The sequence below is a fragment of the Papio anubis genome, chromosome 15 (assembly GCF_008728515.1).
Source record: "Papio anubis isolate 15944 chromosome 15, Panubis1.0, whole genome shotgun sequence".
Classification (NCBI taxonomy): Eukaryota; Metazoa; Chordata; class Mammalia; order Primates; family Cercopithecidae; genus Papio; species Papio anubis.
In genome coordinates this window covers 91,861,840-91,877,091 of record NC_044990.1, presented here as the reverse complement: position 1 = coordinate 91,877,091, position 15,252 = coordinate 91,861,840, and the positions used below count along the sequence as shown (strand labels likewise).

General features: G+C 43.0%; 1 protein-coding gene across 6 annotated transcripts in view; it reads right to left on the bottom strand.

Annotated features, from left to right (window-relative positions):
• Positions 1 to 11,377, bottom strand: part of CDC16 (cell division cycle 16) — a 40,003-nt gene extending 28,626 nt beyond the window's left edge. For 4 of the 6 annotated variants that reach the window (XM_021929831.2, XM_021929834.2, XM_021929835.2 and 1 more), the window contains exons 1-10: positions 11,113 to 11,372; positions 9,279 to 9,333; positions 9,086 to 9,183; positions 7,340 to 7,378; positions 6,878 to 7,018; positions 4,249 to 4,408; positions 3,145 to 3,236; positions 2,511 to 2,644; positions 1,537 to 1,616; positions 155 to 204 (exon numbers count right to left, since the gene is read on the bottom strand). In XM_021929831.2, coding sequence (XP_021785523.1) covers positions 155 to 204; positions 1,537 to 1,616; positions 2,511 to 2,644; positions 3,145 to 3,236; positions 4,249 to 4,408; positions 6,878 to 7,018; positions 7,340 to 7,378; positions 9,086 to 9,183; positions 9,279 to 9,333; positions 11,113 to 11,160 — 897 coding nt within the window. In that variant the 5' untranslated portion in view covers positions 11,161 to 11,372. Of the gene's footprint in view, positions 1 to 154; positions 205 to 1,536; positions 1,617 to 2,510; positions 2,645 to 3,144; positions 3,237 to 4,248; positions 4,409 to 6,877; positions 7,019 to 7,339; positions 7,379 to 8,945; positions 9,058 to 9,085; positions 9,184 to 9,278; positions 9,334 to 11,112 lie in introns of those variants that run through there. The other 2 variants (XM_021929832.2, XM_021929836.2) reach the window with 2 other exon arrangements.
• Between the last annotated feature and the right edge of the window lie 3,875 nt (positions 11,378 to 15,252).

The window sequence follows — 15,252 nt, the reverse complement described above, 5'->3', positions numbered from 1 at the left end:
TTTGTAAGTACGTTAAACACTAGGAGATTCTGCTGCAACACTTTAATAAAACAGCACTTGCTTGAACTTAAGCTATTGTCTAAATACAAGTTAAGCATTTTCTTAAAGTTCAGGTAAAAAAAAAAAAACGACGACTAAAAGTTGTATTACTTACAGGATTACTAGGATATAAATCCACCAGTTTATGAGAAAGATAGAAAAGTTCTGTTCAGGAAAAAGCAGAAAAAGAACAATTGTTCATATCACATGTGATTTAAGACATGACTTCATTACAACTCTTCACAGTCACAGAATTCTGTTCTTACAGCAAAGTAAGAATTTCATACTTGTCTTTCCTTCTAGATACAAAATTGACTAACTGGAGAGTTAGATGAAGGACACATGGTGCGCAAGGTGGGAACAGACAGCCCCTAAGAAACCACTTCCTGAATACTGCAGAGGATACAGCAAAGCACCTCACCTCTCTCAGAAGCTCATGCCTGTCACACCAAGGGCCTATTATGGACCATCATAACCACCCACAACCAATTTGGTTGAACAAACTTTTATCAGATCAGTGATACTATGTAATCTTGAGAAATGTGTAAATCCTGGCATTTCGAGATGACGCTTCCTACATGCAGACTTGGATTCAGCAGACCAGGGCAGCTGGAGATGCTGCATTTCCAACCAGCTTCCACAGATGCGATGTTGCTGGTCCACAGACCACACTCTGAGCAGCAGGGATTCGGTGAGGGTTTTCCTTCCTGACAGAGCTCACCATTCGGTTTAGAAAAATTTAAGGACAAATGCATCCCCAAACACAGCTAAATGTCAAATGTTAAAAATACGGAAAACACGAGCAAACAATCTGCTCCTCTCCAATTTCTAAGTAGTTATCGACTCTTACCATATCAGATTTCCAATGGAATTTACAAAACAAAAAGGAAAAAAATGGCAGAACTGACGCCCAACAATTTAAAGTTAACAAACCTTGAAACATAAATGATATCTGAGAAAAGGTAGTAGGAAACAGCGATAAAGAACTAATTGTTCTGATGGGAAAACAAAATTGGCCATTTGCTACTTTCCTAAACATTTCCTCCCCAGTTGTTACTTTTTTTTTTTTTTTTTTTTTTGAGACTGAGTCTGGCTCTGTCGCCCAGGCTGGAGTGCAGTGGCCGGATCTCAGCTCACTGCAAGCTCCGCCTCCCGGGTTTACGCCATTCTCCTGCCTCAGCCTCCCGAGTAGCTGGGACCACAGGCGCCCGCCACTTCGCCCGGCTAGTTTTTTGTATTTTTTAGTAGAGACGGGGTTTCACCGTGTTAGCCAGGATGGTCTCGATCTCCTGACCTCGTGATCCACCCGTCTCGGCCTCCCAAAGTGCTGGGATTACAGGCTTGAGCCACCGCGCCCGGCCAGTTGTTACTCTTATAGTAGGGTTCCATTATGTTACCTGCAATCTCAACTATCCAGAATTTCAGAGACAAAATTTCAAGTTACAGAAAAAAATTGTTTTATGTCTAAGAATTACTTTAATTTATAAAAAATCTTACCATTGGCTTTATTCAGCTCTACAAGCGTCCCTATATGTACAGGTAAACAACTTGCATGGAAAGGATCTTTCTCCATTACTCTGAAAGTTAAAAAGCAACACATTACTACCCCAAAACAGTAGGTGACGGCACTCATGAGGATCAGCTATGTGCAGTCATCACAGCATCACGTATGATGCTGTGGGTTATAATACTGCACTTTCTTCACTCCATTATCTTCAGGTTGATTCAGTTAAGGCCACAATTAAGTGACAAATTAAAGAAAAAATTCTGGTTTGCTTGAAAGGAATAAAAATAAACATTATCACAAACATTTACTTTAAGTCAACAGAATTATAATTTATAAAATAAGTAGGCCGATTATTTAAAAGAATCAAAACCAATAGGAAATACCATTAGGTTGGTGCAAAAATAATTGCAGTTTTACCATTACGTCCAACAGCAAAAACTGCAATTACTTTTGCACCAACCTAATAAATAGGTTACGTGTTTTGTCAACTAAAATTTTTGTAATTTCAAGGATTTAAAACCCAACCAAGATCTACAAAAAACAGTATATGTCATTTAGCTAAAGTTTAAATTATGCACACTGGAAAACTGATGCTTGTGGGAGATGGCTTAGCTACCGAGTGCAGCATATTGAACACCCAGCATCCACAGCGTGAGTCTCTAATTGAGAATGAATTTTACAAAACAATGTGCCAAAATGGTATTTTCAAACTTGCAAATTATCAAGATCAGTAAGAGCAACGTGTATATCCCTCCCAAGTTAATGTCATAAATCTACAAATATGCATAAACTCATGTCTGCAAACTGCTCTTTAAGACAGCACCCTGTTCTGCGCTCTACAAACGGTAAAGGTAACTTAAATTATCATCTAGTTCAGGATGATTCAGAGAGCACGTCCATGAATCACTTAGGTAAGATGGAGTGAACTCCATGTTCCTACAGAAAAACTGATGGATATACTTACACCGAAGTAAGTTTGTAGCACATTTTAAAATCACAGTTATAATAATGTCTCTCAGCTAAAGACACTACCACATCCAGATTCTCTTGCAAGCCATTTACAGACTCAGGGATGACCGTTTCACTAGGCTTATTATACTGAAACACAGAGAAATGTAAACATAAACGCAATGAGCAAAAACAAAATAAAATGCGATTCAATTTGTGTTTGACCCAAGTGGTTAAAACATTTACAAGAACAAATGTGAGCCTCTGAAAACTTATAACTTTAGGTTTTATAAGTACTCCTCTCAGTAAGTTTTACTCCCTTCTCAATTTTATCACAGAATTCCATAGTGGGATGTATTTCTCAAAGTAAACATTTAGGAAGCATAACAAAAAAAATCTTCATTTTCATGCAACACCATTCCATTTACTTGGTAATTCAATCTTTTAGTATAAGGAGTCTTTCAGAGGAAGACAGGTATTTTTGGAAGTGTTTTTTTTTTGGAATCTTATGTATTTTAAATGCTCTATTCTTGAAAATGTGCTAAATTTAAAAAGTTTTAATTTCGAAAATTTAATACAAGACTAGATGCCAAATTTAATGGAATACGATATTTACATAAAGCAAATGCTAACTCTTTGGTTTTACTTACTTTTTTCAATTTGTTCTCAAATAGAAAACGCAGCAATTCCTGTTCTTCATTACCCAGCTTGCTAAGAGGTAGTGATTCAAGAAGTTCTTTTTCTTAAAAATGGTAAGAAAAAAAAGAATATCCTCATAATATTTATAGACGGAAAAAAGCCAACAACTAAAAATATTATTCTATAGTTCTTGGTCTAAGTAAATCAAACTCAAAAGAGAACATAAGAAGATCAAAATGTGCTACAGAAGCTGACACAGCAGTTCCAGGCCTGAAGATGGGAATCATCTGGTAGGTGGAGGCCACTCTTCTAGGGCTGAGGCCAGGTCCCAGGTGGCTCTTGTCACCTAAGAACCACCAGTCTCTGCACTCCTGACGTTGCGGGGATCTTGCTCTGCTGGGGACGGGGGAGCCCGTGCACTGCAGGTGCTAAGCAGGACCTCTGGCCGCCAGCCGCTAGATAGCAGCAGCAACCTCTCAGCCTCCCTCCCTGACCCTCAGCTGTGACAAACAATGTCTCCAGACATTGCCAAATGTTCCCGGGGAGTTGAGGGGTGGCAAAATCACCCTGGTTGGCTGAGAACCCCTGCACTAGGCTAAAATACGCTAGAATCCCATTAATTCAACTACTCTATTTTCTGTTTTCCTTCTTTACCCACCTCACATTACTGCCAACATACTTGGGACTGTGATTCTCAGTGCCTGTGGTACATTAGGATCACCTGGGAGCTTTAAACCATCTGATAGGATCTCACCCCGAGACTCCCACTCAACTGCTCTGGAGTTGGGAACTGGACATGGACGTTTCTCAATTTTCCCAAGGATTTAAAGAGCAACACGGTTGAGAATCACTGAATGAGATACTGAAATCCTGGTTTATACTATCTCAATCACTTCTCAAAAAGATGGTCTCTTCCTATTACAATCCCTGGATTCGGACAGCACAAGGCACCGTACAATACTGCATTCTGCAATGTGCTTTACATTTGAAGACTAAGAAAGTCAGTAGGTCTATTTAAACCCATACGTGGCCTGCTGTTGACTTAGAAGATTTCAGAGGCAAAAAATCCAAACAATATTAATTTTGCTAAACATAAAACACCTGAGTTTCCAAACCTTCTTGTGCTGTCAACATGTGGTGTGATGTTAGAAGATCAAATGCTTCAAAACAGTAGACATCAAGCTTCAAAGCTTCTTTGTAGCTGTAGGTAGCCAGAGTTCGGTTATCTAGAGCATCATAGATTTTCCCACGTAGAAGACAAATAGAACTCTTTATCTGTTGGAAAAATAATGAGTCGCATATTAAGTCAGTATTTTTAAACTTAACTTTTTTTTTTTTCCTTAGAGGCAGAGTCTCACTCTGTCTCCCAAGCTGGAGTTCAGGGGTGCGATCATAGCTCACTGCAGCCTTGAACTCCTCTATCTCAAGTGACCCTCCTACCTCAGCCTCCTGAGTAGCTAGGATTACAGGTGAACACCACCACGAACAGCTAATTCCTAAAATTTTTTGTACAATCTTGCTGTGTTGCCTAGGCTGCTCTCAAACTCCTGGCCTCAAGTGATCCTCCCACTTTGGCCTCCCGAAGCACTGAGATTACAGGCATGAGCCACCATGCCTGGCCCTTAAACTTAACTTTTGATAGAGAATTGTGTCTTAGAATACTGAGAAGTTTTTATTGCATTTAAAGGGATTTAATCACAACTCTCAAGGCATGAATAAAAACACACACACATATAGACACACACAAAAAAACAGCAAAGTTTCTTCAATTCACCTTCCCTGGGCTCTAACCGCTCTGTTCCAACACATCTTTATAACAAAAGTCCATGTCACAGCTACTAGGTTCATTACCTGTTTTGTCCAAAACAGTGCAATGATTTAGAGATGGCAAACAGAGTGTGTATGCATGTGTATAAAACTCCAAGATTGACAGTGTGATAGGCAGACACCCCTCAAAAGGATCTTCATGAGCAGAAACTGGCAGCAATGCAGCACAGTGGTCAGAGCAGTCAGCATAATGGCCTGCTGGGGCAGGACAGACCCGAGTTCAAACCCCAGCTCTGCCACTTGTAACCTTGGACAAGTGATTGAACCTCTCTTGGCCTCCATTTCCTTTCCTCATCTGTAAAAGGGTAAAAACACTAACTTATAGAACCCTGAGGTCTAGAGATGCTACCCTCTCTGTGGTGCTAGCACATGGTAAGGTGTTCAATGGCCATCTCACGACTACCATAAACAAGAAGATATGGAAATCTGATGCACATTCTAGACTCTGGACCTCAAACTGAACTGAAAGATGATCCAGCAACAGGCAGCTAAAATCATTAAGGATATGAAGAAGATTCGTAAAGTAAAATTTTAGAAAAAATAATGATTATGAGAGTCTTCAAGATAAGCAATATCCTAGGACTCGCTTTTTTAAAAAATATAATTTCACAAAATCGATAACAATCATTACAAATAAATCACATATTTCGTGGCAGGTAAGTTAATGGATAAGAAGTCCTAAAATAATGACTGTACCAGACACTCTCATAAATGCATTTCTTAGCAGAAGAATGTGCTTCCCAACACATAAATTAATGAGTGGCCAGAAAAAAAACAGACAAAAAAAAAAACCTAGAATGCGTAATATTCTTTTATGCTTAAAAATAACTATCTAAGATGAAAAGTAGATGAATAAAGTTCTACCAAAAATATAAAGAATAAATGGGCCAGGTGCGGTGGCTCATGCCTGTAATCCCAACACTTTGGGAAACTAAGGCAGGAGGATCACCTGAGCCCAGGAGTTTGAGACCAGCCTGGGCAACACAGTGAGACCCTGTCTCTACAAAACATTTTTTAAAAAATTAGCTGACTGTGGTTGCATGTGCTTGTAGTCCCAGCTACTCGGAAGGCTGATGTGGGAGAATCACTTGAGCTTGGGAGGTTGAGGCTGCAGTGAGCTGTGACTGTGCCACCGCACTCCAGCCTGGGCAACAGAGCAAAGACCCCGTCTTAATTAAGGAAAAAAAAAAGATGTGGGAAAAAAGATAAATTGGTAGGTAGGTCAGATAAGGCTTACAGGGATTCTTTCTGAATAATAAAAATATTCTAAAATTGACCATCGTGAGGTTTGCAAAGCTCTGTGAATATACTAAAAGGAATCAAACCATACAGTTTAAATGGGTGAACTGCATGGCATATAAATTAAACCTCAATAAGTTTTTATTTTTTAAAAAAAAATCCAGATTAGTGATCTATAAATGTCACTTAATAAGTTATTATACAATTTCTGCCAGCAAGGAATGTGCAATTTCATGGAGATATGAAGTATACAAACTGAAATACACAAAATTACATAGCAATGTACTTTGAAGCAAACAGGAACACAAAACCATTTCCTGGAAAGAAACAATGTAAGCTAATCGAAGTTTCTTAGTGTAGGTCCAAAACACTGTTGAAACACAGAAAGAAGGAGAAAAATTATTTCACTTTTAGGGAGTAGCTTAAGACATCGGAGAAGGCAGATTTCAAGCCAGCCTATTTTGGATGCAGGCATCTGCAGGTACAATTACAGCTTCCAACTGAGGGCTCAGAAATGTCTCAGAATCTTTTTTGGTTTTGGTGGGCAAATTAAATAAATTGGCAACCACAATTGTTTTAATATAGTAACACTCCGGTAAAAGAAGATAATGTATTTCTACCACGTAATGGGGGCAATTCTCGCTGCCGTTACTGAGGTGTGCTAACAGTACTACTTACTGAAGACTGTGACATTTCCCAGTCACTGGAGGGATCTTTGAAGCCACTTTCATCCTTCAAGTATTTTTCAAATAATCTTTTGTTGATTGGCTCTTCCATATCAAGAATATCAAGGGCCTGCTGGTGCTCTTTTGCAGCATACTATGGGGAAAACAGAAATGCCACTCATCACCCACAATTTCTAACACTAAACATATGATCCAGATTTTTAAAGGATAATATATATTATATCCATTATTTAAATATAAAATGTCTAAAGTAGAATTTTCTTCATGCATGTCAGCTTTTAGTAAATGAAGAATCAGTATTTTACAGCAAACAATACTAAGGAAAAGAACACTTCCTCGTGAAATACTTTACTAACCTGCTAAGCTACATCACTAAAATTCTCACACATATATAAGGGATGCATAACACTCATTTTATTCAACCAAATAAAAATGAAATTGTGAGCATACTTACATGGCACCTAGCTGCAAGGTAACGACATGCTTCATACAACTAGGAAAGAAATTAATTTGTTTAAATAGTGGTCAAAATAATACGTATTTTCACTCTCAAAGCAAGCCATAAGCATAAAATAGAGCTAATTTCATAATTTCTCGTTTTACTCTTGCAGTTAAAAAAATAAAATTCCAGTCTTGTTAAACCATATTTATTATGAACCTACTGTTTACTAGGCACCAAAGATTCAAAAAGGCCCTGCCCCAGGAGGTTACGGTAGGGAATACATGAACTAAGCACAACAGGTAAGCATGACGAAAGGGGGTCACAGAAAGCACCAGCCAGGTGGAGAAGGAAACATCTGCAGGAGAGCAAGTGAGGCAGCGAGTAAGTGGTCAGAGGAGTGGAGCGCTGGGCAGCACTTCAAGCACTGAGTGTGAATAACGACTGGGTGTCCAAGGAGCTCACAGCAGCCCCACGTGACTGGAGCACGTGCTCCAGGTATTGATGGTGGTGGATTAGACGCAGACTGGAGAGAAATCATGGAGGGCCTCACAGACCTACTGATGCATCTGACTTTATCCTGTAGGTAATGGGAAGTCACTGAATGACCCTGTGGGAATATAATCACATCTGTGTTTTAGGAAGACTACTCACCCCTGTAACAGTTCACAAGATGAACTGGACACAGGGAAGGTGAGCAGAGAAAAACTGTTACTGTGGAAAAGAGACAAGAAGAGAGGCTGTAACAGAACAGACAAAGAATCAAAGGCCTGACACGTATGAGTGGGGAGGAAAAGGAATATCCATGATTTCACAGCTGTTTAGAAAACAGTCTTCAGAATTTAGACTAGATGGGAGATGGGGAAAAAGAAGGTGACAGATGAGGTGTAAGACATTTTCCCTTCACATTCGGTAAAAAAAAATTGGGCCTACTGTGATGACTCACATCTATAATCCCAGCACTTTGGGAGACCAAGGCAGGAGGACTGCTTGAGACCAGGAGTTCAAGACTAGCCTGGGCAACATAGTGAGGCCCCGTCTGTACCAAAAACATTTTAAAATTAGCTGGGTGTGGTGGCATGCACCTGTAGTCCCAGCTACTAGGGAGGCTGAGGCAGAAGGATCACTCGAACCCAGGAGTCTGAGGCTACAGTGAGCCACGATCATCCCACTGCACTCCTGGGTGACACAGAGACCTCAAAAAAACAAAAACAAAAACAAAGAAAAATTGCATAAATTTAAATAACTTCAACATAATAGAATATACACCTAAAACACTAATGACTTTTTTTTTTTGAGATGGAGTCTCGCTCTGTTGTCCAGGCTGGAGTGCAATGTGTGACCTCAGCTCACTGCAACCTCCACCTCCAAGGTTCAAGTAATTCTCTGCCTCAGCCTCCCGAGTAGCTGGGATTACAGGTGACTGCCACCACGTCCAGCTAATTTTTGTATTTTTAGCGGAGACGGGGTTTCACCATCTTGGTTTTGAACTCCTGACCTCGTGATCCACCCGCCTTGGCTTTCCAAAGTGCTGGGATTACAGGTGTGAGCCACCGTGCTCGACCACTAATGACATTTTTTTCAAGCTCTGAAGAGCTTTACAGTTCATACCATTACTTACTTTGTCCAGTTTCCGTGACCGGAGTGCAAGGGCGGCTCTGTGATATTGTGCTGGGATTACAGGTGTGAGCCACCGCACTCGACCACTAATGACATTTTTTTAAAGCTCTGAAGAGCTTTGAAGTTCATACCGTTACTTACTTTGTCCAGTTTCCGTGACCGGAGTGCGTGGGCGGCTCTGTGATACTGTGCTGTCAGGTAAAGACACTGAGCCAGCCAATAGATGTCCTGGGGTTCCTCTGGAGGGAAAAATTCACATAAGTGGTCAGAGGTACAAGGTGAAACAGAAAAAAATTTAAGATTAATCAGAAAAACAATTAGCATTGTCACTTACCATGAGAGAGTGAAGCTACTTTATCTGCCCAAAATAGAGCACTTTGATACTGTTGCTGCATATCAAAAAAAAAAAAAAAAAGTGGTAACTGCCCCGTTATTTCAACAGTCTTAAACTGGTATCTAATATCATTATAATTCTATGTAATAAATCTACATCTCAAAACAACAACTTGTTACATCTCTATCTTATATCTCACATCGGGTGAATTTTAGTTCAATGTCACAATACAAATATTACTGTAATATCTGTGTATATACAACTCATGAAGACAATTTTTTAAAACTCATACACTGTAGGCCGGGCGCGGTGGCTCAAGCCTGTAATCCCAGCACTTTGGGAGGCCGAGGCGGGCGGATCACGAGGTCAGGAGATCGAGACCATCCTGGCTAACATGGTGAAACCCCGTCTCTACAAAAAATACAAAAAACTAGCCGGGCGTGGTGGCGGGCGCCTGTAGTCCCAGCTACTCGGAGGCTGAGGCAGGAGAATGGCCTGAACCTGGGAGGCGGAGCTTGCAGTGAGCCGAGATTGCGCCACTGCACTCCAGCCTGGGTGACACAGCGCGAGACTCCGTCTCAAAAAAAAAAAAAAAAACTCATACACTGTAAAAATGTATCGCGAAACATACAAGTGAAATGCAAGTGAAACAGCAAAAACTAGTCTAACAATTCTTGTGCTATTTATATAACACTTTCAACGATCTGTTAATGGATCCCAAAGTGAATTTTAGTAGATAGAACACTATACTCAAATACCTTATATAAAACAGTTGCAGTTTTAATAACACTCAAATTTAAAAACACACACACATAAATTAACTAAGCTTCACTGAGCATGGGGAAGAACTCGCCTCCTCCAAGTCTAACAAAAATTAAAGAGCCGACAATGAGAACCAGCCACCCAGTGACCTACGGCTAGCTTTAGTCCCTGCTCTGCTCCTCGGTCCTCAGTCTTCTACAGTCTCTGCCTCAGTTCCCCTGGAGGCAAGCCAGGACCACTGCTGCCAGCCCGAGGCAGGAGGAATGGCAACGGGATGGTTACAAATATGCTCAATACCGGAGTCTCCGTCTGGAAACCAGGCCTGTCATGTTCCTCACTACGATCACAAAACACTGAATTCAGCTGACTTGTGGTAAACAAAAACACTGCCCTCCAAATGGACTGCGAACATGTGGCCACGTCATTTAGCACCCAATTCCGAAAATTCTGCATTACCATGGCTTTTCTTTCCCTTCCTTTCCAATCTCCTGAAAGAGCAAGCATTTCAACAAAAAATAAACGACATTATAGATAAAACTGATGCTGCTGATTCTCGAAGACACTTCTTTCCTTAAACACTGTTATTCACTCAAAGGTAGTGCAGGGAACACAGACATAGTTAACGAGAATTTTTAAAGTACTGATTTCAGACAACAGGCTTCTGCACATCTTTATTCACTTAAATTCAGTCCAATAAAAATTACAACTAAACCTCTCAAAAATGTTTTATTCGCTAGCCCTGCAACTTTCCTTCAAAAATTGTCCTTCAACTTGCACTGAGTAGTCGGTGTCTCTTGGGCACCTCCTCCGCGCCAGGCGCAGAACGAGGCTCAGACCCGAGTGAGGCGCCCCCTGCGCTCCGGGGCCTCCACTCCCCGGGCTGTGAAGCGGCAGGGGCCGCTCCCTTCGGGGTACGGCGGAGACAGCGCTGCTGGTCCCACATGAAGGCCCAGGGCCGGGCCAGTCCTTCCCCACCAAGAGCCCTGACGGCAGTCACCGCAGCCCCACGCCACGCGGAAACGGACCCGGCGCGGCCTGCCCGGGCCCCGCACTCCCAGCCCGGGCCGCCCACCTGGTCGAGGTACTGCCGGACGCGCTTCCGCAGCCGCTCTAGGTTCATGGCCGCGCGGGCCCGGCCTCACGCCGCACCCCGCCGCCCGGCGCGCGCCTCCTGCCCGCTCCGCGCCACGCCCCGTGCCCGTGCCTGTGCCCGCGCCCGCCGCCGCCGCCGCCGCCACAGAACTCGAAGGCCGCAGACCGCACCTCCGCCCAGTCCCGGTGCGCCGCCCAGGCTCTTCCGCTCCAGACCGGCCCCGCCCCGGAAGTCCCCAGCAAACGAGTCCCATCTGGCGCGGGAAACCGGCCCTGAGTTGCTGGTTCCGATGCCTCTCCTGGCACGTGGGCTTCTGGCCGCCGCGGGGCGAGAGCGCGGCCTCCCCGGAATCACTGCGGCGCGTCTGGGCATTGGCGAGAGACTCAGGAGGGCTCGGGGCCGGACCACCCACCCGGGCAAAAAGCAGGTGGCTGAGCAATGGAAAGTGGGGCTTTAGCTGAGCCTTCCTTCCCCAGAATGTAGTCAACATTTTAAAAACAAGAGCAACGCACTCTCATTACCAAAAAAATAAAATAAAATAAAAATGTGTGCACAAACAGCAAAGGAAGTCAAAAGACAACCTAGGAAAAATTGGAAACCTATTACAAAATGCGAATTTCCTTATAACGTAGAGCCAGTATTCCCTTTACATATATGTAATAAGTAAGTGGGAAGAGATCAATGGTTCAGGAGAAGGACAAAAAACAGTTCACAGGGAAAGAAATGCAAATAGATTTTAACATACGAAAGAAAGCAACTTAGGTTGTTTATCAAGAATTTACATTAAAACAACATAAGCTATTGACTGACTATAGATTTTTCTTTGTCTCACAGACTCCAGAAACGTGACAATAATGGGTGACTCAGCAGTAGGAACAAAATGCCTTAAACAATTGCCCCTGTGGCATGGGGAGCAGTGACTGAAGTGAGTCTCACACTCACGTCCTGATAAATTTTGCATCCTTCAAATAGTTCAGACTGCTCTGAGCTATTTTTCTTTCCTCAAAACCTTCCATCATTGTATTTCCTCTACCACACTTACTAACTGGTTAAACTGATAGGGCTCACAAATATTGTGTATTACCTCACATGACAAAATGGACTTTGTAAGAGGTGATTAAGTTAAGATGGGTTGTGTGGCTGGGTGTAATGTAATCACAAGAGTTCTTACACGTGAAAGTGGGCAGCAGGGGTGAGAGTCAGAGAGACTGGAAGATGCTGCTGCTGGCTTTAAAGATAGGAAGGAAGGAGGAGAAGGAGGGAAGGGAAGGAGGGGAGGGGAGGGGGAAGGTAGGTAGATGAGCCGGAAGTGCAGGTGGCCTCCAGAAGCTGAGAAAGGCCAGGGACTGGATTCTCACCTAGATGCTCCGGGAGCACAGCACTGCTGATGCCTTGATATCCTGCAGAGACCATTTCAGGTAGTGATCAGAGGTTAGCAAACAAAATTAGAGCTCTGCCAAATATGTACATGCCCGAGGCTGGTTTGTCTAACAGAATGTTCTGTTAATTTTCCTCTCCTTACATTCTCTCCCAGTATTTGCCCTTGTTAAAGAAGATAAAATTTCAGGACCCTCTAAATTTACTACAAGGGGGAAGTTAAGCCCTGGAGACTGAGTCACAGAGCATGTTTGCAATTCTGCAATACTGAGTTTTGTGAAATTGAGTGTGTAAAAATCTGTGTTTTGTGGTTTTAAAAGATAATTCCTTCCTTAAACTAGTTCCTGAAATATGGTCAGGAAAACAAGGCTTGGATTTTCAGTATGACCAGAACATTAAATATGCCAAGTGGTTTCTCAAGAATTCAAATGACTCTGAAAGGAAGAGAGAACAATCACCCTTCTCACTGGTTAGTGAGGTGGTATTGTCGCCACACGAGAGCAGTTTACAAAGTTAGAGAATTCTGTTGGCTGAAACTGCAAAATGTTGAGGCTTTGAAAGAGCAAAAGCCACGATTAAGAAGTCAATGATTGGCAAATATGTCTTTGTTGTCATTTTACAAAGACAGTTCTCGGGTTCAGAATTAACATCTATCCAAACGTCAAATCTCGATCTACCTTGCGTTTCTTCACACTCTGCAGCTGCAGGTCTGCTCCGGTGCTGCCTTGGAGACCTCCAGGTCCACTTGGACCCCACAGACAGGGGCTGTAAGCGTCGCCTGCAGAGTTGGGCAGAGGAAGTTCAGAGCTTTCCCGCCGGGACATGAGCACCCCACTAACACTCTTAAAAAGAAAAACCTTCTGGGTTAATACCTTTTTTTTGAATTAACCTCCATCCAGGTAAAAAATGATTGATAAGTAAATGTTTGTTAATTAAAATTGAGGCTTTCTGTTGGCTTAGAAATGTTAAGCTTTGTGGCACTTACTGATGTGGAAAGTAAGACCCAGCGAGGGTAACTTACCTAACCGAGGTCCCAAAGCTGCAACTAAAACCAAGTCCCTGAGCTGACAATGGCCTCTTGGGTGTCGTACCCATTCGTGAGTATACCTGGGGTTTTAAGGCAAAAGCAGGCTGTGGGGACACCGAGAACATCAGCCTGGGGTTTGCAGCTTCCCCCCTCTCCCTGCCTCTTCAGAGACGATGCCCTCTGGGGGGCAGTGATCGAGTTCTGCCAGTGTGGGGAAGCTCTGCGGGGTGAAGGGAAGCCTGGAGAGGAATCTGCCAGGCTCCGCGTCGCCAGCATCACCTCCTGAAACTGCAGTAAAAGGACTGGGAGGCTACGAGAAGCAAGCTGAGCCACCCGGACAGAGCATCCTGAGGTGCCGGACGCCTTTTCTTCCTAGCATCCTGTCCCACCACCTGCAGGACACAGCAGCACTAGTCATCCTGCACAGGCTCCCTCTGCAGCTTCTCAAAGACTGCTGTCCGCAAACATGGGCCCAGCCCTGCGGACATGAGGGTAACAGCCAATTCAGAAATGTTGTGATCTCTAGCTGGTTATCTGATTATCTTTCTCACTATTAAATTAACTGAATAATGCCCTCATTTTTTGTTAGGTGGATATGAACTTTGTCATGAGCCATGAAAGTGTTCACTGATCTCAATTTTGATGCCAAATTTGGGAAAGCACTTTCTAGTACAAGTTGTTCTTCTGATTGACTCATTCACGCATGCTTTGGTCTCCTGTGCCAGTGTTCTGCCAGGAGCGGGTGATGGAGTGCAGATTGTGGAGGGCCCTGCGAACACAGGCTTGATGTCTGTGGAGGCCACAGTGGCAGTCCTCAAAGGGATGCCAAAATGGAACTGAAGGATGGGTTGGCCCAGTGGATAGGGGAGGGAGTGGGGTTGGGAGAAGGCCCAGGGCATTCAGGGAATGCAGAGAACCTCGTCTGGCTGGAACGCAGTGACTTAGGGCCCGTAAGATGAATGAGGAAAAGCTCCCTAAAGTGATATGTGAAAAAAAACTGCCTCTGGATAATCTACAATGCTTACAGGTGTTGTTCAGTGCCAAAAATATTTTATTAACACACAGTTTGCTTATGCCAAGACGAATTATCATTATCGCCTGAAACATAGTGCTGAGGATAATTTTTTAAAATGACAGCAGTAGTTCACTGAAAAAAGCATGAAATCATCTAATCTGGAGATAGACACACACCACACACACACACCACACACTGGTGCACACCCCCCCACACTACACACCGCACACTAGTCCACACACACCACACACAACATACCACACACCACATACTAGTACAAACCCAACAGACATATTCCACACAACATACCACACACATACCCCACAGACACATCACACACCACACACTAGTGCACACAACACAGACCACACACACACACACTACAGCCCCCCGCCCAACGCCACACAGGTAACTATGCTTACGAACTGCTGATTCCAGTGAATGTGGCACTCGGTGATCGATGACATTCTTCTTGATCAGTCCTCCTTATTCTGGGTTACTTTGTATGTATTGAGAATTAGACATTATTTTGCCACAATTTATGATTTGATGAAAACATGGGGAAAAACATGAGAAAGAGTGATGGGGTGTTGGAATTGTGGGCTCCTTAAATTTTCCCCTCAGCCTCGTAGAAAATGAGAAAATCTCCAAGTGTCTGGTTAATTTGCCCGGGTACTTCAGTCAGCGGCATCTTTTTTAT